General features: G+C 52.0%; 1 protein-coding gene across 5 annotated transcripts in view; it reads right to left on the bottom strand.

The window, feature by feature from the left end:
* Positions 1–26,085, bottom strand: part of CTDP1 (CTD phosphatase subunit 1) — a 75,425-nt gene that overhangs the window by 42,360 nt on the left and 6,980 nt on the right. For all 5 annotated transcript variants that reach the window (XM_054460863.2, XM_063653882.1, XM_054460865.2 and 2 more), the window contains exons 2-7: positions 18,166–18,249; positions 17,057–17,150; positions 15,127–15,255; positions 8,422–8,572; positions 2,845–2,935; positions 94–260 (exon numbers count right to left, since the gene is read on the bottom strand). In XM_054460863.2, the coding sequence (XP_054316838.1) occupies positions 94–260; positions 2,845–2,935; positions 8,422–8,572; positions 15,127–15,255; positions 17,057–17,150; positions 18,166–18,249 (716 nt within the window). The remainder of the gene's footprint in view (positions 1–93; positions 261–2,844; positions 2,936–8,421; positions 8,573–15,126; positions 15,256–17,056; positions 17,151–18,165; positions 18,250–26,085) is intronic.

Below are 26,085 nucleotides of genomic sequence, written 5' to 3'. Positions count from 1 at the left end.
ATTTATAGCAGTCAAAATAGAGATAAGAAATAAGAGGAGCTAAACAATAAGCAAATGTGAATTCTTTAGAGAATCAGGAAGGAGGTTACCTACCTTTCTTTCTCGTCTGAGATTCTCGGGACCCAGGGGGCGCATTCATATCACCCGTGCCCTGGAAGTATACATATTTCTTCACAGTTATCAGATTGGGGGCAAACTTCCAGACATCTTCTCGATCATCAATAATGCAAACCATTGAGTCTCCACAAGGAAAGAGATTTCTACAAGTGAAAATGCATAATTTACAAAAAATAATAATGACAAGTTGTAGTCATTCATCTTGCCAAGCATAACAGTTTAAGATTCGAATCCACATGTAACCAGCAGACAGCAGGTTAATCAGAAACGGACACCAACCGCCCCGAAGCCCTTTCTGTTTGGGTCGCGTTTAAACCTCAGTAACATCTTCTGCGCTGTTTCCGATTCTCCTTCAGGCAGGAGTTCCCAAACTGTTTCTTCAAGCGCCAGAGTCACTATTTGAGGCACTAGGGGACACAGGGACGAAACCCAACTCCGACCGTGTGGGCGTGGCCGTGTTCCAACAAAACTTCATGTACAGACAAGGCTGGGGAGCCTGAAGGCCAGAATTTGCTGACTCTGTAAACAGACCGGGCTAGGCGCCGTGTGGCTAATGCTGTAATTCCAGCACTTTGGGAGGTCTTGGCGGGAGGGTCTCTTGAGCCTAGGAGTCTGACACCAGCCTGGGCAACATAGTAAGACCCCGTCTCTACAAAACATACAAAAGTTAGCCAGGTGTGGTGGTGTGCACCCGTAGTCCCGGCTACTCAGAAGGCTGAAGTGGGAGGATAGCTTGAGCCCAGAAGTCAAGACTGTGGTGAGCTGAGACTGCACTACTGCACCTAAGCCTGGGCGACCAAGCCAGACCGTCTCAAAAACAAAGAAACAAAAACCAGACCCATTGCTGATGCAGACTTTCTAAGTGGACCTCCAGCTACCTTCGTGCAAACCACAGTGCCCACCACTAGGGCCTATCCTGGGCGTGTCCCCATTCGATCCTATCATTCTGCCTTTGGGTGACTTTTCCCCTTAACACATCACTAACAGCACCTCTCATTCTCTTTTGCCCTGATTAATCTACTCACTCTGGAGCTAACTAGCAAAAAGGAAGTTTCTGAAGTAAATACTTTCAGATTCTCTTCTCAGTTAACGTCAGCATGCATAGGTCTCTCAGTCTGTGGGGACTCCCTAAATGTAAAAACCGAAGCACTGGGAGGAGGGTGGGCACCGTGACCCAGGAAGCGGCTGAAGCTGAGGCTGTGACCGCCAGGGCTCCTCGGGAAAACAAGCCACACCTGACGTAGTGTTGCACCAGCAAGGACGGACTTCCGGGTGGAAATGGGGAAATTCCTCGAATACAGTGGGCAAGAAACGTCAAAGCATATAAAAGAATATTAAAAAGTCTTTGAGGAGGGGCGGGGAGGGGCCTGCCCTGTCAAAAAAGCTCAGAGGAGCTGACAGGAAGGGGCTCTGGAGCTGATGGAAAGGAAGAAATGGCAAAAGGCAAAAATATGGGCATAATAGTCAAGTGACTTAGGATCTTATAAATTATTAGTAGGATTAACACAAGCAAGCTCCTAAGAAAATTATCAACCTCAGATGCTGATGCTGATGTCAAGAACTGCCCCTAAACCAGCAGCCCCACAGAGCTGCTGAGCTTGTGAGTGGGGTGGGGTTATCAACATTCCTCTGCCCACTGGGGTCCTTTCAGCTGCCACCTCCCTGATGCCATCCCGTCCCTACGCCTGCCCTCCTGGGTTCTGGGCCCAAAAGTCCAGTCCCTGAGTTCCCCAGGAGCCCTGGCCATTCGCTGGATACTCAGAGGCAAAAGTGCCAAATCCTTCACAGCTGGCTACTGTGGGGACGCACACTTGCCTCCTGCCTCTCCAACCACAAATCTTGATGCCAGGTCTTCGCATAGGAATGAAAATTTGGAGGTAAAGGGACTAGAATGATCACATATGCCAGGGTTGGTTAAGCAAACAGATGCACAACGTCAGGTGGCGGGCTGACATCGAATCGGTGCCGTCTGACAGAGATGAGGCAGAGAGGATGACAGATACACAATGTCAGGTGATGGGCTGACATCGAATCGGTGCCATCTGACAGAGATGAGGCGGAGAGGATGACAGTCCCCGCCTCCACAGACACAAAAGCCCAACTCAAGGGCAGTTTCAGGGCAGGACAGGGCTGTCGGGATGGGGCAGAGCCTGGACTGGGGGGCCTGCACAAGCACCAGGGCTCAGGCACCTGGGAGACAGTGGGAGTACAGGTTAGAAAGAACTTTCTAAGTACTCTGAAGCTACCAAGGAAAACTGGAAAGGGGACGTTAAATTCCTAAAAAACATCAATACAGAAATACTGCTCTAGGCTGGGTACAGTGGCTCACGCCTGTAATCCCAACACTTTGGGAGGCTGAGGCGGGAGGATCACGAGGTCAGGAGATCGAGACCATCCTGGCTAACACAGTGAAACCACCGTCTGTACTAAAAATACAAAAAAAAAAAAAAAAAAAAAAAAAATTGCTGGGCGAGGTGGCGGGCGCCTGTAGTCCTAGCTACTCAGGATGCTGAGGCAGGAAAATGGCGTGAACTCGGGAAGCAGAGCTTGCAGTGAGCCGAGATCACGCCACTGCACTCCAGCCCAGGCGACAGAGCGAGACTCCGTCTCAAAAAAAAAAAAAAAAGAAAAAGAAAAAGAAATACTGCTCTAAATCTCAAGATGCGATTTTTGAAATGGGAAATGAACAGCGAGAGGTCTTTGTGAGGAGCGCGGCCGGGTACATACCTAAGGTTTCCCGTTTTAGAAAATGGGTCAATACATTCATCCCTTGATAATATTCGGTGAGAAAAAAGCTTCTTCTCGGGGTCTAAAAAGCCTTCGAAAAGAAAACAGGACAAAGATTACATACCTGAGACACGTTTCGGTCACACGGCACATGGTGAAGCCTTGAATGTTTTTTTTACAGTGGCAGACACACAACATGATGAATTGGCACCAAACACTTCATCCCTTTTGAGGTAAGACATGGCTCATGTGGGGCTTCTTTTCTCTTATGTGAACTTATTTCTCAAACACAAACCATGTTGATAAGTGTTTACAATTCTATTAACGTGAAAAATTTGTAATATCTTACTGAAGTGCCTATCTAAACCAGATGGATATGAAAATCATGGAAGGCACTTGCGTAAGTAAAACAGGTAAGTCATCATTCGATCTCAAGACACTCTGCATGTGGTTCTTCACGTGACGGAGTCTGGACACTAAGCTGAAATTACTCTGCGTCACCTCGGATATGATCTTTCCTACCCCAGGCGGGCGGCCCACCGCTCTCATCTGTAATGGTTAGTGGAGGAAAGGTTATCAAGGAAGCTTGCTTCTCCCAAGTTACTTTAGTAGAATTATACAAACTCACATGCTGTGTTGTAGAAATACACAGAAAGGCCGGTTATTTCTCCCTATTATACACGTTTTAACGCTGGTAATTTAGGCAACATCGAGGAAGGCTGCCTGACAGAGAAGACTGGGAAGGAAGGACATCCGTGACACCACCCTGACCAGCTAGTGCAGAAGGTGCTTCCACAGCGAAGAATCCGCTTGGGCTACATTTGACACTTGCGCTTTATATGGCATCTGTTAATTACAAGTCTAGTTTAATTTTTTAACAGTAATTTTCTAAAGAGCTTCACATGCTTGATGCTCGGTTTCAATTCCTTAAAGACAGTAAAACCAAGCTATCTGCAAACATCCCTTCTTCACTTCAGGAAGCACCGCTGTCACAATAAACAAATCAGGCAGAGGTTTCTTGGGATCACCTCCGCTCTGGGTTTTTTGATCTATAAATTTATCTTCTGAACTTTAAGCCTATGTATTATCTTCCTAAGTTTGCAAAGTCTTCAATTTACAGTAAAGTGCCCATATTTTTAAATAAAGATAATTTAAAAATAAGTTATCTCTGGCTAATTTACAAGAACCACAGAATACATAGTAAACGTATTTCAGTTTGTAGAAGTAGGGGTACTAAACAAAAACAAAACAGGCTTTTCAGGTAATTTATTCCATTGGTAAAATATGTTGGAGGCATCAAGTTCAATGTCGATTTAATTTCACCAGCCATTTAAAACATTCTGGAGAGAAAAAGCTACGGTTAATTATGAAGCCTCAAAAAGAAATGTTTCAGCTACTCACCGTACAAGTGGCTGAAGCCATAAATTTGGACGCACCTCAAGAGATAGGTATTCCATGGCACCTAGATAATGTGTTTAAGGGTACTTATTCATTTAACATTTACTGAGTTTAACATTACTTGGAATTTTGCTAGGAATATAAGGTACAGGAATGAATACAACATAATTATGACTCTCCCAAGAGGCTGAAATCGTAAGAAAACTGAACACATTAACACACAACCTCTATCTGGCATGACACGTGCAGGTGCCATGGAACAAAAAAGGGGGACTGGACTGCAGAAGAGTGAGCTGGTCCAGAGTCAGGAGCTGGGACTGTGGTCTCGTCATGGCACGCAGGTCCCCTGCATAACCGTTAGTTATGCATGAAGCAAAGGAGGTAGACGAGACATCTCAAAAGCACTGTGAACCCAAACTCTGACCACACAGCCCACATTCTCTTAAGACTTAAGCCTCACTGGAACACCTGGCTCCACATCTCCGCGTGGCACACGGGGTCCACTTCCAGATCCGAATGCACCCCGGAACGCCTGGCTCCATGTGCCCACGTGGCACACGGGGTCCACTTCCGGGATGTGAACGCGCCCTGACTGCACTCCACATAATCACTATTGTTTTCACGCTGGCTTTTAATCAACTACTCCCTGCGCCCATCCCTACTGGGCTCAACCTCTGCACCACCACCACCTGAGATCACAAACGCGAGAAAAACATTTGCTGTTTTCAATACATGTTAAAACATATACATTACAATTAAAACAGAAGAGCTGCTCTGTGCACCACCTCAGTTACCCTGCAGCCCCACGGCACTATGTACAATGCACTGTGGGATCCGTAAGATCTTCTGGGAAGATGGACCTGCTTCCTGGCTGAAGCATCACCACACCTCCAGACGTTTCAAATGCAGCACTGCCAGGAGCTTTCCGTTCCCTGATATCACTGGTTTGTTAGTGTTTCATTAACCAAAAGATACTTGGATTTAAAGGAGAAATAAATGCAACTGTTTCTTACTACATGTAAATTCTAGATGATCACTGAGGCCACGAAGTCGCTAAATCTGAAGTCTGTTAATAGAATTATTAGCGTCTCTACAATCAGATAAAAGACACGCATCCTAAACTCTTAACATCTCTGTCCTAGTCATACTGAAAGCACGCATGCTATCAACACGGTCACTTTCAAAATGAAAAGCATCAAAAGCGGATGCTCAGCAACCACCTCAGGCTTCAGTCCGGACCTCACTTTCTCACTTGTAGAAAAGCTGACCCAGGTCATCTCTACAGATCCCGCCAGGCACGATGAAGCAAAGCTCGGCCTTCCTGAACCACAGCCTGGACGCAGTCTTCCTCCCGCGTTGCTGGGCTCGAGGACCCGTGTTCTCTTGAGAATCTCTGCATCCATGTTCAAAGGGATACTGGTCTGCAGTTTTCTTGTGATGTCTTTGTCTGGTTTTGGCCGACATCCCTTTAACACACTGGAATACTGGAACTTTAGCATAGAAAGCAGAGCTTGAAACGGAGAAGGCACCAGATGGCCCGGTGACGCTCAGCAAACCTAGCTGGTCTCACTGCAGGAGGACCCGCGCTCGAGGCCCTCCGCAGCCAAGCGGCCACCAGCAGGCTCCTTGCTCTGCCGTCTAAGCAGCTCAGCGGCCTGCGGATGTCTGCACGGATGTTCTGCTGAATCTGCGAACAGCTACCAGGCTCCCTCCAGCTTTCAGGCTGATAAAAAAAACATGGCATTCTCGTCACCTGCTTCATCTCTCACCACACGAGGCCTCATGAATGTGGAATCAGATCGTGGTGACCCACGCCCTGCCTGTTGGTGTGACAGGTGGCAAGGGTGTGGCCCGGCTAAAACCTGGGACCCCTCTGCTTTTAGCCCAAACCCCTCCAGCCAAGCATTTAAACAGACCCGAGCCTTCCACATGCTCTTCCTCACTGGGGCTTGTGTGCTCTGACCAGCAAACATCGATGCACCTCAGGAAAGGATAAGCAAGACGTGTGAAATAGCGAATCTAAAGAACCCCAGCTTTAGAGAGAGACCTGGAGAAGGAAGCCTCAAATGAGAAACATTTGCATGGGCACCAGATCAACGTATGGAAGACGGGACAGGAAAAGAAGAAACATCACCGGCATCCTGGACTCAGACGTGCAGGTCACCGGGCTGTGCCTGCTGGTGTGCACCTTGTGTGGGAGGCGGGAGGCAAACCCGTCACCCTCCCAGGGAGCAGGCCATGCAGCGCGCAGTCCTCACACTCCTGGGGGTCAGGAACCACTCCCTCACTGAACAATCCTGGTTTTAGGAACTCACCCAGAAGATCCAGTCCACAGAGGAGGGAAAAAAATCTTACATAAAATGATGAAGATTTGTAACAACATGATGGATAAATTCTTAGTGATGAAATCGTATGTGAAAAGAACAGTATGTAAACTTGTGCATATATTAAGACAAACTAGGCAAAATTATACACACGAAAAAACAGAACAGGGGCAGCCACGGATATGATGACCATGAGGAATAATTTTCCGGTTTTTAGTCTCTCCCTGACATTTGTTACTGTGAGTGACGCCCCGCTCAGTTGTCTGGTTTGAGTGAGTGTCACTGTCCCTGCGGTTTGTGTGACTTACGGGTTGGCCCCTGGGAGGTGCCTGGCACTGGCTGCGAGGTACAATCCGGGGCTGGAACACACGGGGATCTGGGGGTCTAATTCCACACAGTGGGCAGCTTAGTCAGCCTGGGCTGCTCTAAAGAAACTCTATAGCGTGGGTGACTCAGGAACAGACGTCCCTTCCTCACAGTTCTGGAGGCAGGCGTCCGACCACGGTGCCAGCGATTCAGCTGCAGGTCAGTGGGCGCCAGCTTGCTGCATCTCCCGCAGCTCCCAGAACCCACCTGGGTAAGGGCCCTGATTCCATTCATGAGGATGGAGTCCTCATGACCTCACCACCTCCCACGCACCTCCTAACACCCTCGCCCTGGGACTGGGTTTTAACATATGGACTTGGGGGCTGTAAAACCCTGAGATCATAGCAGGCATCATTTCTTTACTGGCCCGAGGAAGTGAGCAATATCACCCTTGTGCATAATTACTCGTCTTCACATCATCTATCTCAGGCAGCCATGCAGCAGCAGCCATAATGTTACAGGTGAATGTTTCGAATTTCAATTACAAGAGGAATTAAGGTCATGATCAAAATTTCCTATAAAGGCACTAAATATTAAAGGAGATTCAAAATTCATTTCCCCAACAACAAAAAAAGACTAAGACCAATCTAGAAAGACCTTTGAATTTTAAAATGCTGTCTAACAACCTCTGGAGCCGGCACGGAGGAGCTTGCCTACACTGCCACTCGGCGCCCACATCCACGTGGGACAGACGGTCGCCGTCCTGTGGCAGTCCCCTCACTTCGTCCACGTGGGACAGACGGTCACCGTACCATGGCATCGTCCCCTCGCTTCGTCCACGTGGGACAGACGGTCACTGTCCCATGCCATCATCCTCTTGCTTCGTCCACGTGGGACAGACGTTGCTTCGTCCACGTGGGACAGACGGTCACCATCCCATGTGGTCCCCTTGCTTTGTCCATGTAGGACAGACGGTCACCATCCTGTGGCATCCCCTCACTTCATCCACATGGGACAGACAGTCACCGTCCCGTGGCATTGTCCCCTCGATTCGTCCTGCTGATGCTGCCTCCCAGTGGGCACTGCAGCCTGGCATTCACGCTATCACCCAGGGAGACAGAAGCAAATGCTAAACCCTAAGGGTACCCATGTGTAGGTAGGGGACAATCATGCTGTGTGCAATGAGAGCACCCAGCAAGAGCGCACAGAAGCAGCCTGGCCCAAAGTCCCTGTGAACTGATTAAGAAGGTATCTGTGGGAGGACGCTCGCAGAAGTTTCCACGTGTGGTCCTGACAAACTCCCAAAGCGGCCCACCCAGTACCGCACCCAGCTAGAGCGGCCGCAGCCCCACCCAGTGGGGCTGAATTCCCACCCAGTGGCAGAATTCCCTTACCTCTCACAACCCCTTGCACAACATCCAACCCTAAGACTACAACTGAGTTGCGGGAGAGCTTCTTGACTTTTCTTTCTTCATCTTTAAGAAACCATCACCGAAAACAGGAAAGAAACCCACTGTTCACATGGCCTCTTCGGTTGCGGCTGACTGACCTGCGATGGTGTGTGCGTACAGCCGGCTGCCGAAGGTGAAGACGTGCAGCTCGTACAGCTTGGCGATCTTCTCCAGGAAGTCCTTGCAGTGCGGACGCAAGCGCGTGTGCAGCATGGGCTCACCCCGGCCCAGCTGGAAGTGAAAGATGCCCTGAAAAGAACAATAGCAACAGTTGGGAGAAAAGGCCTGAGGAGCTCCAGCAGCCCCTGCAACCTGTGTGCCCGAGACAGGCATCCTGAGAACACGCATGTGCCCCAGACAGGCGTCCTGAAGACACACATGTGCCCACCCCTCCACAGGGAACAGAGGACATGTGTGGACACGCTCCTCCACGTGGGCATGGGACAGAGGACGTGTGTGGACACGCCCCTCCATGTGGGCATGGGACAGGGGATAGGAGTGTGTACACGCCTCTCCACGTGGGACACAGGACACATGTCCGCCCGAGCCTCCAAATAAGGACGTGACCCTAACTGGTGCAAGGGGCTACCCGTAGCATTTAAAACCCACTGTGTAAGTACTTTCCATGCACACGGTACGAGTGAGCGAGTGCGGCCTTCTCTGCTGCGGGAATGCCCTCAGTGAGTGTGAATCCTGACTGCCCATGGTAACTAGGATAACCACCTACCTGCAACAACTGTTCAAGATAACCACCCTGGGTAACCACGTTAACAGTAACAGCCTACGGTAACTACATGATAACCACCGTTGACAGCTACACTAACTACTCACAATAGCTACCTGCCTGCAACGACCCGCCTAGGATAACCACCCCCGATAACTAGCCAACAGTAACAACCTGTGATAACTACACGATAACCACCCCCGATAACCAGCCAAGAGTAACAGCCTGTGATAACTACACGATAACCACCCCCGATAACCAGCCAACGGTAACGACCTATGATAACTACACGATAACCACCCCCGATAACCAGCCAACAGTAAAGACCTGTGATAACTACACAATAACCACCCCCGATAACCATGCCAACAGTCACCACCTATGATAACTACATAACCACCGATGACAGCTACACTACCTACCTACCTGCAACGACCGCCTAGGATATAACCACCCCGATAACCACGCCAACAGTAACAACCTACACCAACTATGAGATAACCACTGATGTCACTTCTGCCTTTGTTTCCTCAAATGCTGACAGGTGTTACACAGCAAGGCCACCGCAGCTGCTCAGAACAGACCTCCACCCACATCACGTGCTGACAGTGTTTGCCTGAGCTACCGAATAAAGGAAATCAACATTCCCGGGTAACCTGGTATAACGCATGGGTGATTTTCAGATACAGTTTCTTTCATCTACATATACAACACAAAAGCTGAAAGTATTCTAAGTCATACTTAGTAGACAGATGAAATGAGCAATACTGACTCACTCACATATGATCAACATGCAAATAAGTTTGCTTTCCTTAGGAAGTTAAACTTCGATCCTTTAAATCCTGTTATTTTCTCCGTAAAATATTTACTCTTAATGGCTTTAAAAAAAAGTAGATGACTTAAGTTCAGTTACATTTTTCTAGTTCTAAGTTAGTTACGACCCTCATGAAGAAGCTACTCTGTTCAAGGTTTAGGAGTGAGAAGTTCCAGTAACAACTTTCCCAGTTATATTTTTCTAGCTCTAAGTTAGTTACTACCATCATGAAGAAGCTACTCTGTTAAATATTTAGAACTGAGAAGTTCTAGTAACAACTTTTCCATTACTCAACAGTAAAAAGTCCAGCAGCTGTCCAGGCTTTGGGAGGTGTGGCCAGCACCACTTCTGATCCCTGAAATTGCTTTCAGAGGGGCCAGGAGGAGGGCCAGGCACACTACTGGATGTCTGGCCCTACTCCTGGGGGTCTCCTCTGGATGTCAAGTGGGGCACACTACTGCTACTGAGGAGGCAGAGGACAGACAGTTCATGCTCAGACCCCCTTCCCCACTACATCAGGACATTGTCACCTTGCAGACCACACAACTGAGAAACAGCCACATTATAACTAGACTCCAACTGTCTTCAGCAGGCCTATCCTGGAGATACTGAGAATCACATGAATTTTTTGGTTTCCCAGTGAATATAATCCATGCTGACACCCTACTGTAGCTTATTAAACATTCAATAGCATTATGTCTAAAATAACAATGTACCTAACTTAATTTGAAAATACTTTATTATTAAAAATCACCGGGCGTGGTGGCTCAACGCCTATAATCCCAACACTTTGGGAGGCCGAGGCGGGAGGATCACTTGAGGTCAGGAGTTCGAGACCAGCCTGGCCAATATGGCACAACCCCGTCTCTACTAAAAATATAAAAATTAGCTGGGTGTGGTGGTATACGCCTGTAGTCCCAGCTACTCGGGAGGCTGAGGCACAAGAATGGCTTGAACCCGGGAGGTGGAGGCTGCAGGATATAGAGATCGTGTCACTGCACTCCAGCTTGGGCAACCGAGTGAGACTCTGTCTCAAAAAATTAAAAAAAAACCAACAACAATAAAAAATAATTTTATTATTAAAAAATGCTAACAACCATCTGAGCCTTCAGCAAGTCATATTCTTTCTGCCGGCGCAGGCTCTCACCTTGAAGGTGGCGGTGGCTGTGATGATTTCTTGAAATAAGATGACAAGTTTGTCCCATCAATCAACTCTTCTTTTCACAAAAGGTTTCTCTGTAGCATGCAAAACTGTTTGACAGCATTTTACCCACAGAAGAACTGCTTTCAAAACTAGGGGCAATCCTCATAGACCCTGCCGCTGGTTTACCAACTAAGTTGATGGAATCTTCCAAATCCTTTGTGGTCATTTCAACAATGTTTGCAGCATCTTCTCCAGGAACGGATTCCATTTCAAGAAACTACTTTCTTTCCTCATCCATAAGAAGCAACTCCTCATCTGTTCGAGTTTCATCCTGAGGTTGCCACAACTCAGTCATCTTCAGGCTCCGCTCCTAATTCTCGCACTATTTCCACCACATCTGCAGCTCCTTCCTCCGCTGAGGTCTTGAAGCCCTGGAAGTCATCCATGAAGGTTACAATCAACATCTTCCGAACTCCTGGTTGATGGGGATACTCTGACCTCTTCCCACGAATCACAAATGTCCCTGGTGGCACTCACAATGTCACAATGGTGAATCCTTTCCAGAAGGATTTTGATTTTCCCAGATTCATCAGAGGAATTGCTCTCTAAGACAGCTCCAGCCTTAGGAGATGTAGTTCTTTTATTTATTTATTTATTTATTTTTTTGAGACGGAGTCTTGCTCTGTCGCCCTGGCTGGAGTGCAGTGGTGCAATCTCGGCTCACTGCAAGCTCTGCCTCCTGGGTTCACACCATTCTCCCGCCTCAGCCTCCCGAGTAGCTGGGACTACAGGCGCCCGCCACCACGCCTGGCTAATTTTTTGTATTTTTAGTAGAGACGGGGTTTCACCGCATTAGCCAGGATGGTCTTGATCTCCTGACCTCGTGATCCACCCGCCTCGGCCTCCCAAAGTGCTGGGATGACAGGCGTGAGCCCCCGCGCCTGGCCGGGAGATGTAGTTCTTCAATAATAAGCCTTGAAGGTCGAAATCATTTCTTGAGCCCTGGCTGCAGGGTGGATGTGGTGTCAGCAGCATGAAAACAACATTCTTCTCCTGAGCGTCTCTGTCAGAGCTCGTGGGTGACCAAGTGCATGGTCAATGAGCAGGAATATTTCTGAGAAGAATCTCTCTTTCTGAGCAACAGGTCTCAAGAGCGGGCTTAGAATGGTCAGTAAACCATGCTGTGAACAGAGGGGCTGTCATCCAGGCTCTGTTGTTCCACGGATGGAGCACAGGCAGAGGAGATTTAGCATCATTCTTAAGGGCCCTGGGATTTTCAGAATGGCAAATAAGCACTGGCTTCAACTTAAAGTCACCAGCTGCATTAGTTAGTCTCCAGCGAGAGAGTCAGCCTGTCCTTTGAAGCCAGGCATTGACTTCTCCTCTCCAGCTACGAAAGTCCTAGACGGCATCTTCTTCCAATACAAGGCTGTTTCGTCTGCACTGAAAATCTGTTGTTTAGTGTGTTTAGTTTCATCAATGATCTCAGCCAGATCTCCTGGGGAACTTGCTGCAGTTTCTCCAACAGCACCTGCTGCTTCATCTTCACTTTTATGTTACGGAGACGGCTTCTTCCTTCAACCTCATGAACCAACCTGTGCTGGTTTCCAGCTTTTCTTCTGCAGCTTCCTCACCCCTCTCAGCCTTCACAGAATTGAAGAGAGTTGGGGCCTTGCTCTGGATTAGGCTTTGGCTTAAGGGAATGTTGTGACTGGTTTGATCTTCTACTCAGACCACTAAGACTTTCTCTTTCTCAGCAATAAGGCTGTTTCACTGTCTTCTCATCTGTGTGTTCACTGAAGTAGTATTTTTAGTTTGCTTCAAGAACTTTTCCTTTGCATCCACACCTTGGCTGTTTAGTGCAAGAGGCCCAGCTTGCAGTCTTTCCTGGCTTCTGGCGTGCCTTCCTCACTAAGCATAATCACGTCTACCTTTTGATTTAAAGTGAGAGACTGGTGAGCCTTCCTCCCACTTGAACACACCGAGGTCACTGTAGGGTTACTACTTTGGCCTAATTTCAATACTGTTGTGCCTCAGAGAATAGGGAGGCCTGAGCACTGGGACAGAGACAGGGAATGGCCGGTTGGTGGAGCAGTCAGGACACACACATTTACCCATATGTTTGCTGTCTTATGTGGGTGTGGTTCGTGGCACCCCAAAACAATGACAACAGTGACCTCAAAGATCACTGACTACAGCTCCCTGTCACAGCAGAACACTAATGAGGAGCCTGAAGTACACTGGAATTTCCAGAGCATGGCACAACACCTGGGGGCACACGCTGCTGGAAAATGGCACCTGCAGACGTGCTTGCCGGGTTGCCCCGAGCCTCCTCTCTGTGAACACAGTATCCGTGAAGCACCATAAAATGAGGTGTGCCTGTAAAACTCACTCAATGCCCAACTTCAAAGGCAAAATAAAAGCAGGGAACAGCCACAGCAACTCATGAAGGTATATGTGTGCAGAATGTATTTTCATAAAGTCCTTACATCCTTCAAAATACCTAGTTTGTCAGAAAATAGGCATTAAAAAAAACCTTGGCCAGGCGCGGTGGCTCACGCCTGTAATCCCAGCACTTTGGGAGGCCAAGGCGGGTGGATCACAAAGTCAAGAGATCGAGACCATCCTTGCTAACACGGTGAAACCCCATCTCTACTAAAAAAATACAAAAAATTAGCCGGGCGTGGTGGCGGGCACCTGTAGTCCCAGCTACTTGGGAGGCTGAGGGAGGAGAATGGCGTGAACTCGGGAGGTGGAGCTTGCAGCGAGCCGAGATCGTACCACTGCACTCCAGCTCGGGCGACAGAGTGAGACTCTGTCTCAAAACAAACAAACAAACAAACAAACAACCTTAGTGAGTAGAGTACTGGCTATGAATGAAGCAACCTGAAAATATCTAGTCGCAGTTTATACAGCATAGAATAGATTGCTGTATAAGATGCCATGATACACACAAATGACTAACACAGCCAGAAATAGAAGCTGTTTTGTGGGTTAGACCTGAATTCCAGCCCTAAAGGAAACTCCTGTGCAGCACGGCAGTTACTCGATTCTCTTCATTCTGCAAACAGCATAAAATGTGAGAGTTTGTGCCACCTGGGGGATCTGTGCAGATCACCCTGACCACCTGACTGACTTACTAGGCCAAACTTAACCAAACTTCTTCCAGATGAAGCTTGTCACAAATTTGACTTATGTGTAACTGTCACCAATCTGTCCCCGATGTTGGTGCCACACCCGGCATTCAGCAACGGAGGATGCCCAGCTCTCTGGTGCACCCTCCAGCCTGCCGGGTGTCTGCTGTCGGGACCTGCAAGAACCCCAGGAACCTTTAGGAACTGGTAAGGTCAGAACTGATGGGCCTCTGAAATCCCAAATCTAACGCCAGAGTCCACATACTATCTGTTTAATAGCAAACATTTAAAAAACAACTCAGTGTTGGTGAGGGCCTCCCTGAGGGCCACCGTCTAGGCCAACACAAGCCTCTGGGCAAGCCTCTTGGCACAGACATTAAAAGCCTTCGGTCTAGAAATTCAGCTTCTCTGGCTCCATCCTGAGGACACAGTTGAGGCGCAGGAAGGGTTTCGTGTGTATTAAACAGGGTTCTGCCCTCACCCTGCGTTTCCCCGTGTTTCCCCTGGAGAATGCACGCTGGCCACCTCCCACCCAGCCTTTTCCTCCAGCCCAGTTCTCCCAAGCACAAACCCAGGCGTCCACCTGTCCTTGACATCCCAGCGACATAAAGGCATCCAACACCAACGTCCTCCCCACCAAGACCGTCCCTCTCAGGACACGCCTCGCACCATCCACCGCACCATCCTCACAGGCTCGGAACGCTTCTGCCTTCTCCGACAGCGTGCTGGGCAGGCACAAAAAGGGCTCCCACACAAACGGCAGGAAGTGCGAGACACAGTGGGCGTCGGGATGTCTGCCCGGGGGCCACGGATGCTCCCCAACAGCCCAGCAGACACACGGCCCACGCCCAGAACTAGTGAGTCTGCTATCCAAATCCAGGCTGACCTACGGGAAATCATCTAAAAAACAAGATAACACACTTCTGAATCAAAATTCTAGGACCTGCGGTTCCTGGGAAACTGTCCGTAGGTGCTGACTGCACTCACTTTATTCGACATCTGCTGACAGTGCTGCTCGGTCGTGTGAATCAACGTCTGGTCCAAGTCGACCATGAGCACCAGCTTCCGGTTTCGATGTAGTCGCTGCTGGTCTTCTCTTCCCAGCTGTTCAGCTTGCTACAATTAAAAAGAAACAAGAAATGACAAAGTCAGTATGTTTGCATCCAAGGTAAAACTCCATTTCATCAAGAAACACGAAACGGTATCAATGCGTTCCTCTCCAGCCCCCCCACGCCCCACGGACTGCACCGTACAGGCCGAGAGGCAGGGCTGGGTCACCAACCTGGTCACAGCAACCTCGCTTGTGACCACAATTTTATAATTCAGTTAAATACGTGAGCCAAAGAAAACGGAGGGGGAAGGGAAACTGGTCGTTTCTATAAAAGCTGGATTCAACAGTATGGAACGCTCAATAAAAGTGAGCTGCAAAATTAACGAAGAAACCAAGTCGGCCGGCTGGGAGAAGGGAGACGCTGGGTGGCCCAAGCTGGGCAGCAGAGACTGGCAAGGGCAATGCGCTCAGAACCTCCCACGCTCAGAACCTCCTACGCTCAGCCTATTCTTGTGCCTTGAAGAGACCCGGGGGCCTGGGGACAGCACATCGGGGTGTCCCTGCACGCGGGGCCCAGAGTGGTGCTCCTAACAAGGGCCCGGCCACCCCGGCCGGCATCAGGGGCCCGGCATGGGACACGGGATGTGACGTGCTAGGACGCACCACGCTCGCTGCCTTTCTCACTGTAACTGGCCCTCACTCTTCACAACAAAATCCTGGTCCTGTTCAGGGGGGACCTCCTCCCGTGCCCGTCCCCAAAGGGAAATGCACGGAGGGGCTGGCAGGTGCCGGAAGGATGGGGGGTACTTCCTCCTCCCTTCACCCTCAAACTTGCCAGCTTTGGTTTATGCACACACATTTTACATTTGTTTAAAGTTTGGTAATTCAGAAAACCCAGAATCCTGTATCTGGCATTTTGCTTTTCCCATAAAAAGATAGACTGAAATTGGCGTCCATCATTTAAAAGCACGAATTTACTAAAATCATAACACTGGAAAGTGTTTTACCTATTTACAAAACTGTGCAGCCCTGAAAGTCTGTAAGATCACAAACTAGTTTTTCTCGGCTCCCAGAGCATTTTCACCAAAGGGGTGAAGCGAGGTCAGGGAGACGGCGTCTGCCTCAAGCACAGGAGGTGCCCGGAGCCGCTGACCCACAGTGCCCCAGCAACTCCTGAAATACATAAACGAGGCGCAGACACTCGAAGATAAAAACCCATCTCACTCTTAACTGGGCACAGGAACACCTGCCCGTCCTCTCCACCCCGCGTACCCCAGGGGCTCTCCTGTCGGCTACAAGGCAAACACTCCTGGGACCCCCAACCCCCCCCCCCCGGCATGTGCCCACTCTCCCGAGCCAGCTTCCCACTGGTACCAGCAGCAGCCGCTCCTGTAGCCAACAAGGTGATGCCACCCACGTCCCCCCGCCCCCACCCCCGGCCACCGACTCCTTGCCATTATCTGCCCCAATATACGCTTTGCCCTCCCGGCTCATCTGGCACATGCCTTGGCAGCGCGGCCACCTCCTGAGCTCCACAAGCAGCTGTCACATCCCTCCCCAGTTAGGACTTGGCTCGAGGGAACCCAGGCTGAGCCTGGCTGTTCATAGCTGCGGTGGTAGCACCTGGTGTTCCCGACACGCAGGTCATGCAGCCTCGGGGCCCCGAGTCGCTTTTGCAGGCGGACTTGTCTGTGGAGAACCAAGGGCAACCGTCCCTGCTTCAGGAAGGCCGCAGTCCTATAAGTCATCCATGTGACGAGGGGTTGTTTCAGTAACAACGACGACAACCACACATCCGTGTTTCTGCAGCCGCCCTCCTCAGAGCACCACGCTTCCCCAACACGCCGCCGCTGATGCCCGGCTCACCTCGGAGCTCACCATCAACTCTGGCACGCTGTGCACCATGGACACGGTTGCCGTGGACAGCGGCACCTGCTGCTTCCCGTTCTTACTCTGCAACCTGCGAATGCAAGGACAGGTTCAGGGCTTTCAGCTGAGTCTCTGCGCACAGATGCACACTGAGCTCTAAGTGACAGGATTCCAGCTGATGTTTTAACGGACACACGCTGCTATCTTAGCACAGAACTTGATTCTGTCGGCAAATGTGGCCTTTCCTTTCCACGGACAGGAAAACTGGTGGAAACACTGAGCTTGTGGCCACACTCACGAACACACAGAGCCATAGTTCTTCATGAAAACAAACTGCAAAGTCACACAGAAGCAGAAACAGGACCTCAACCATGAAAATGCAGAAAAAGTAGCTGCCACACCTCCCACTTGGCATTAGAGGTAAAGCAGCCCCCAGCATGGGGCACTCGGGGGCCCAGAGGGAGGTGCTGCTCCAGGCACTCAGCAATCTGCGTCTTCACAGTCAGGAGAAAACAGGTCTCAGCCCTCCAGCATGCCCCCCCCACCACACCTGAGAATGGCATGAGGCTGGGGTGACAGAGCAGGAAGGACTGCCTCCAAGGAAACCCACTGAGTGTGACTCGCATGGGGCCCAAGGGAGGCGTCTGCCTCTGCTGCTGGGAAACCAAGGGCCTCACTGTGTTCCCAACACAGCTTCTCGGACTCCCTGGAGGCCACCACCTCGAGCCCCAGCAGGCAGCGATCTCACTGTTCCAGATACTTACTGGATGCCACCACCTCGAGCCCCAGCAGGCAGCGATCTCACTGTTCCACATACTTACTGGGTGCCACCACCTCGAGCCCCGGCAGGCAGCGATCTCACTGTTCCGGATACTTACTGGGTGCCACCACCTCGAGCCCCGGCAGGCAGCGATCTCACTGTTCCGGATACTTACTGGGTGCCACCACCTCGAGCCCCGGCAGGCAGCGATCTCACTGTTCCGGATACTTACTGGGTGCCACCACCTCGAGCCCCGGCAGGCAGCTATCTCACTGTTCCGGATACTTATTGGGTGCCACCACCTCGAGCCCCGGCAGGCAGCGATCTCACTGTTCTGGATACTTACTGGGTGAGGTCTTGGCCACATTCAGCACACAGGCCTTTCATGACAACTGGGTGGCTGCATCCTTCTAATCTCACCAGAACCGCTCTACAAAACACAAAAGGAAGAACACTTTAAAATCTCTTGGTTTATCAAAAGAGCCCCCAAGTAAGAATTTTAAAATCTAAGTTTTTGTACCAATTCTACACTAACTCTTGCATAACTTTGTAGGCAGGTGACATCATCCCTTGAGGGCATTTCTTTGTCTATAAAATGAAAGGACTTTCCACCTACGGGTCTCTCTCACGAAAAACGACACGCCACCACACCTCACCACCCCCGTGCCACCCGTGGAACAGCTGAAAAAACTAAGGATGTCTGGTCCAAAGAGGAGACTTGGGGATAACATAAAGTTGTCTCAAAACACGCTATTTATATGTGATCCTCTGACATTTCTGTTAGAGAATTTATAAAATCTAAAACTTTCATATCATTCCCAGTCTAGAGAGAGGCTGATGCAACTACATTTTCCTGACAAAACTACTCTAATATTCGTTTTATATAAACACAAACTGTTTTATTTGTCCAAACAGTGGTCATCCGGCAGAAGCCACAGAAGAAGTGCTGAAATCTGAAGGCTACGAGACCAGAGGCCGCCCAGCACTCAGCGCCCGCCCCTAGGTGCCTGCAGCCCCCACACTCCCACCCCAGCCGAGCTGCTCTGACCACCCCGCTCCGCAGACATGGGGCCGCCGGCACTCAGCGTCCCTAGGAGCTCGCAACCCCCACACTCCCGTCCCAGCCGAGCTGCTCTGACCACCCCGCCCCGCAGACATGGGGCCACCGGCACTCAGCGTCCCTAGGAGCTCGCAACCCCCACACTCCCGTCCCAACTGGGCTGCTCTGACCACCCCGCTCCGCAGACACGAGGCTGCCTGGCACTCAGCGTCCCTAGGAGCTCGCAACCCCCACACTCCCATCCCAGCTGGGCTGCTCTGACCACCCCGCCCCGCAGACATGGGGCCGCCGGCACTCAGCACCCACCCCTAGGTGCTCACAGCCCCCACACTCCTGTCCCAGCTGGGCTGCTCCGACCACCCCACCCACGGACATGAGGCTGCTCAGCACTCAGCACCCCCCAGGTACTCACAGCCCCCACACCCCCCTCCCGGCTGGGCTGCTCCAACCACCCCGCCCCGCAGACACGAGACAGCCACCCAAGCTGCATCTGTCAATGGGACCTTTCCAGGTGGGATGCCCCATGGCCCACCGAGACCCCCAGCCATGTCATCGAGAGGGTGCAAGGATCAGGCCACAGGTGGAAACAAGGCGGAGCCACATCCTCCATGCCCACTGTGCCACGGTAGGCTGCACTGGGAGACTGGAAGGGGAGGGTCTGCAGCCTGCATCCTGCAGGGGAGCGGAGGGGCGGGTCTGCAGCCTGCATCCTGCAGAGTGGGTTTGCAGCCTGCCTCCTGCAGGGGAGCGGAAGGGCAGGTCTACAGCCTGCATCCTGCAGGGGAGCGGAGGGGCAGGTCTACAGCCTGCATCCTGCAGGGGAGTGGAGGGGCGGGTCTGTAGCCTGCATCCTTCAGGGAGACTTGGAGGGGTGGGTCTGTAGCCTGCATCCTGGAGGGAGACTGGAAGGGGCGGGTTTGCAGCCTGCATCCAGCAGGGAGACTCGGAGGGGCGGGTCTGTAGCCTGGAGGGGAGTGGAGGGGAGTTCTTCCCGGGGAGGAGGATGGGCGTGTGCAGATCACCCTGGAGGAGGAATGGTGCTGAGGAGACACGGTGCGGGGCTCCGAGCCCTCGAGGATGGAGTGGGCTGCCAGTGACTATCAAGAATCAGAGCTCCTCCGAGTCCTGGGCCTGGAACCCTAATCCTGACCCTGCACGTACACAGTGCATGTGCAACATAAATGGATTCTGCGTTAGACGGGTCCCATCCCCAAGACATCTCATCATGTATACACGCAAATATTCCAAAATCCAAAAAAATCCAGAAATCCGAAACACTTCTGCTTCCAAGCAGTTTGGATAAGGGAGACTCAATCTGTATCAGGTTTTTTTCTTAAACCAGACAACAAAATAGTGACACCTCGTTTGAAAAAGTGTGTTAAACTTTCTAAGGTGACAAGTACGATTTCTTTAATTTTATCAAAATACTTTACAATGAATGATTAGAGTTCTGCCCTAAAATGCCCCAATGAGCAGACTTAACCTAAAAAACCCAATCTCCGAAAAAAAAAAAAAGGAATGCACAAACCCCACACTGGACCATCCTCCCTCCCAGTGACTGCACCTGGTCAAAGACACTGCCAGGCTTCAAAGGCCTCAAGGACACCTGCTCCCTGCTTGCTGAGGCCGCAGGGGCCATCCCCGCCCAGGAGTCTGTGTCCCTACAGCCATCACACTCGGGGCCTCCACATCCAGGCTCCTCCCCGATGCCTGGCAGCCCCCAACTCCCCGGCTGAGCTGTTTTCGTCCACCCACAGGGCTCTGCGGCCCCACCGCCAACACCCAAACCCAGTCCTCCCAATGGCCCCACGTCCTTCCCCCAGGCACTGCTCCCCCAGTCCTGGCAGCAACCCCACTTGGGAGCCCCAGCCCCTCTAACAGCCTTCCCTGGTCTCCAGCTGACATCATTTTGCAATCAGCCTTCTGCAAGGAAACTCTGCACAGCTCCTGCCCATGCAGGACACCAGCTCACGGCGGGCTCCTCGCTCTACCCGCTGCCCCACGCAGGACACCAGCTCACGGCGGGCTCCTCGCTCTACCCGCTGCCCCACGCAGACACCAGCTCACGGCGGGCTCCTCGCTCTACCCGCTGCCCCATGCAGGACACCAGCTCACGGCGGGCTCCTCGCTCTACCCCCTGCGCCACGCAGACACCAGCTCACGGCGGGCTCCTCGCTCTACCCCCTGCGCCACGCAGACACCAGCTCACGGCGGGCTCCTCGCTCTACCCCCTGCGCCACGCAGACACCAGCTCACGGCGGGCTCCTCGCTCTACCCCCTGCTCCACGCAGACACCAGCTCACGGCGGGCTCCTCGCTCTACCCCCTGCGCCACGCAGACACCAGCTCACGGCGGGCTCCTCGCTCTACCCCCTGCGCCACGCAGACACCAGCTCACGGCGGGCTCCTTGCTCTACCCGCTGCCCCATGCAGGACACCAGCTTACCGCGGGCTCCTCGCTCTACCCCTTGCAAGGGGAAGAAAGGGAAAGGAAGCCTCAAATATGAACTAGGAGGATTTTGCCAATCTCTCCTAAACACGTTAGCATGAAGAAAGACCTGGGGTGTCTCTAGCTTAACCAATAAACAGGTGTTTTTTTGTAGAAATTGACAAGTTGGTTCTGAAATTTATATGGAAATTCAGGAAACCTAGAATCTCAATTTTGAAAAATAACAGAGAAATTTTACTACCTGACTTCAGAACTTATCAGGCATACATCATAAACGCATGGAACAGAGGAGTCCAGAAAGACTCAAAGGCATGACTGACGGACGACCCACCAAGGTGTCCAGAAAACTCTGTGGTGGGGGGCACCTTCCAGCCAGTGGGGCTTCACACAAACGGATCAACGGCTGCCAAACGCCTGCAGAATGTGTTCTGCAAAGATTTTCTCCACTGTTCCCCACCCCGAGTCCACCCTGGGAGCCGTCCACTCTTCTTCACCCCGAGTCCACCCTGGGAGCCGTCCACTCTTCCCCACCCCGAGTCCACCCTGGGAGCCGTCCACTCTTCCCCCACCCCGAGTCCACCCTGAGAGCCGTCCACTCTTCCCCCACCCCGAGTCCACCCTGGGAGCCGTCCACTCTTCCCCACCCCGAGTCCACCCTGCGAGCCGTCCACTCTTCCCCCACCCCGAGTCCACCCTGCGAGCCGTCCACTCTTCCCCACCCCGAGTCCACCCTGCGAGCCGTCCACTCTTCCCCCACCCCCAGTCCACCCTGGGAGCCGTCCACTCTTCCCCACCCCGAGTCCACCCTGCGAGCCGTCCACTCTTCCCCCACCCCGAGTCCACCCTGGGAGCCGTCCACTCTTCCCCACCCCGAGTCCACCCTGGGAGCCGTCCACTCTTCCCCACCCCGAGTCCACCCTGGGAGCCGTCCACTCTTCCCCCACCCCGAGTCCACCCTGAGAGCCGTCCACTCTTCCCCCACCCCGAGTCCACCCTGGGAGCCGTCCACTCTTCCCCACCCCGAGTCCACCCTGCGAGCCGTCCACTCTTCCCCCACCCCGAGTCCACCCTGGGAGCCGTCCACTCTTCCCCCACCCCGAGTCCACCCTGTGAGCCGTCCACTCTTCCCCACCCTGAGTCCACCCTGGGAGCCGTCCACTCTTCCCCCACCCCGAGTCCACCCTGGGAGCCGTCCACTCTTCCCCCACCCCACGAGCCATCCACTCTTCCCCACCCTGAGTCCACCCTGCGAGCCGTCCACTCTTCCCCCACCCCGAGTCCACCCTGGGAGCCGTCCACTCTTCCCCACCCCGAGTCCACCCTGGGAGCCGTCCACTCTTCCCCACCCCGAGTCCACCCTGGGAGCCGTCCACTCTTCCCCCACCCCGAGTCCACCCTGGGAGCCGTCCACTCTTCCCCACCCCGAGTCCACCCTGCGAGCCGTCCACTCTTCCCCCACCCCGAGTCCACCCTGGGAGCCGTCCACTCTTCCCCCACCCCGAGTCCACCCTGCGAGCCGTCCACTCTTCCCCACCCTGAGTCCACCCTGGGAGCCGTCCACTCTTCCCCCACCCCGAGTCCACCCTGGGAGCCGTCCACTCTTCCCCCACCCCACGAGCCATCCACTCTTCCCCACCCTGAGTCCACCCTGCGAGCCGTCCACTCTTCCCCCACCCCGAGTCCACCCTGGGAGCCGTCCACTCTTCCCCCACCCCGAGTCCACCCTGGGAGCCGTCCACTCTTCCCCCACCCCGAGTCCACCCTGCGAGCCGTCCACTCTTCCCCCACCCCGAGTCCACCCTGGGAGCCGTCCACTCTTCCCCCACCCAGAGTCCATCCTGGGAGCCGTCCACTGTTCCTCAGCCTGAGTCCACCCTGAGAAGCTGTGTGACCCCTCGCGCAGTGACACTAGGCTGCCACAAAGGACGGGGGCCTCCTGCTCCAAGGAAGAGCTGGTAGCAAGACCAGGTGCCACCTGCCTTCCCCAGCACAGGTCTAAGAGCGAGTGTGAGCTGGCCCCGCTTCCCACAAACAGCCTCCCTTGGACCATCAGCTAAGTCGGGTGCGCACTGCCTGCTGTCACCAACAGTGTCATACAAGTCAGACAAGAGCGACTGTAAGACGGAGGCGCCACAGACAGATGACTACAGCAGATGCCTAGTTCTACACGAGGAACGAAGCTTCTAGAACAGTGTCACAGCAGCTGTAACAGCTGGGTCTTGACAGATGAGGAGGAAGCAGGTGAGGGCTGGAAATGACAACCACGCAAGGTCCCGGTGGCAGAGCCAAGGCCGGCTCCTGACGCCAAGGGCACTGCACCCAGTGCACGTGGGCAGCACTCCGCAGGCTTCCGGCAACGTGACCAAACGCGGGCCTTCATAGAAAATCACTCGTATACTGGCCACGTCAGAGAGTCATGTAATTTTCTTACCGCAGTTGAAAACTTCTGCCTGTCTTATTCTAGGGCAGGCTCTGCTCCCCCAGGACCCCTGTAGTGGCTGGAGACACTCCTGGATATCACACCTGGAGGCAGGGAAGCTGCTCAGCAACCCACAGCATGCAGGATGCTCCCAGCCAGGCCATCTGGCTCAGAATGTGTGTGTGTGCAAAGGCCGGGAAACCTGCATGCAGACAGAGCAGAGAGCAACGTCTTTTCTTAATACGAGACATTCCTACACTTTGTCTTTGCAGACGCTGACAGAAAACAGGGGTGAAAAGCCCTGAACACTCTCATTCCAGCCTCCATGCTCCAGGCAGAGAAACGTCTCCACACCTTAACAAGGGGAGTGACACGCTGTGGATTCTCTAATGCGGATACACAAACGTAAAAACATCCAACCAAAGAGCTCAGCCCAAAAATGTCCAATCAGTCACCAATAAATGTTTTCTGGTTTGTCCTAAAGAAAATCCATGAGAAAGCCATGACATGTAATTTCTAAACAAGTTATTTTCCTCAAAATACACAACTATAGTAAGTACCAAACTCTGTGGGGTTCTGGGCTCTCAGCTCTCTCAGGGGAGGTCCGAGGGCATGGGTACATCAGAGAGGGCTACGGGCTCGGCCTGGACCACGGACGCCATCACCTCTGAGCATCCGCTCCAGGTGGGTCCAACCTTCTCTTTTCCTTCTACAGATCAGGAGGGCTCCAGGGTCTTCAACATTCTGAGTGTAGAAATGTATTTAGAGAGAAGAGTGTATTTTTTGCACCTAGACCTTGGGTTTCTAAATGTCATTCTCCACTAAGAGGAAGCAGGACTTGTTGGAGAATGGCTGATTCCAGGACTGTGGCCAGGAGACGAGCAGCCTAGAATCTGTTATGCATACAAGGCGGCAATGCTCCAAGACTCAGCCGCCGGGAACCAGCACCACGGGGATCCCGCCAGCCACAGCTGGGATAAGTTGTGTGTCAAGGCAAATAATAACAATAACAGATTATAAGCCATTAAATAAAATAAGAAACCATGAGCCTACACGGCTAAATACACATGTTAATTATTTGTTCTTTTTTTTTTTTTTTGAGACGGAGTCTTGCTCCGTCACCTAGTTTGGAGTGCAGTGGTGTGATCTTGGCTCACTGCAACCTCTGCCTCTGGGGTTCAAGTAATTCTCTTGCCTCAGCCTCCCGAGTAGCTGGGACTGCAGGCACGCACCATCACGCCTATTTTTGTATTTTTAGTAGAGATGGGGTTTCACCATATTGGCCAGACTGGTCTCTAATTCCTGACCTCAGGTGATCTGTTCACCTTGGCCTCCCAAAGTGCCGGGATTACAGGCATCAGCCACTATGCCCGGCCTTATTTGTTCTCATGGCAGAAAGTCAACCAAAAAATGGAGAAGAAATGCTGGAATTGAGAACACCACCACTGGAGTATCATCCTAGAAATGAAGCGATTCAAGCAGGAATCACTGACAGATACCCAAAACGGTGGGTCAGCTTGGTGAGAATGTTATTTATGTAGTAACAAAGTATCTCTTTCAAGATACTGAATTACAACCGGAAAAGTAGTAACTTTTTACAACAGACACCACCTTCACCAAGTGCAGGCTCTGGGACAGTCTCACCAGAGTGCACAGCTGCGATCTAACTGAGGGATGTCCTACAAAACCAGGCAACGATACCAAAAGAAAGAAAGACGGAGGAGCTCACTCTTGAGGGTTCAACCAGCGACACCACGTGGGGTCCAGGGTTTGCTTTTGTTACAAAGGACTTTATTAGGACTATTAGTGCTATGTAAGAGCACGTCTTTGTTTCCAGGAAATTCAAGTATTTAGGGGTGAAGTGACATCACATCTGCAACTAACTTTCCAACTCCAGAAAAACGTGCCTGTGCATGGGGAAAGATAAGCAAACTCAGCAAAGCATTAACATTTGCGGAATCTGGGGTGAAGCTGGTGTGAGAATTCTGTGCACTGTTCTTGCAACTTTGAAGTCAAAAATTATGTCCCAAAAGAGCCCGAGTGGCTGGGTGTGGTGGCTCACACCTATAATCCCAGCACTTAGCAAGGCTGAGGCAGGATCACCTGAGGTCAGGAGTTCAAGACCAGTCTGGCCAACATGGTGAAACCATCTCTACTAAAAATACAAAAATTAGCCAGGTGTGGCTGGGAGTGGTGGCTCATGCCTGTAATCCCAGCACTTTGAGAGGCCGAGGCAGGTGGGTCACCTGAGGTCAGGAGTTCGAGATGAGCCCGGCCAACGTGGTAAAACCCTGCCTCTACTAAAAATACAAAAACTAGCTGGGCACGGTGGCTCACGC

This window comes from Pongo pygmaeus, chromosome 17, assembly GCF_028885625.2.
Source record: "Pongo pygmaeus isolate AG05252 chromosome 17, NHGRI_mPonPyg2-v2.0_pri, whole genome shotgun sequence".
Lineage (NCBI taxonomy): Eukaryota > Metazoa > Chordata > Mammalia > Primates > Hominidae > Pongo > Pongo pygmaeus.
This window is presented reverse-complemented; position numbering and strand designations above follow the sequence as displayed.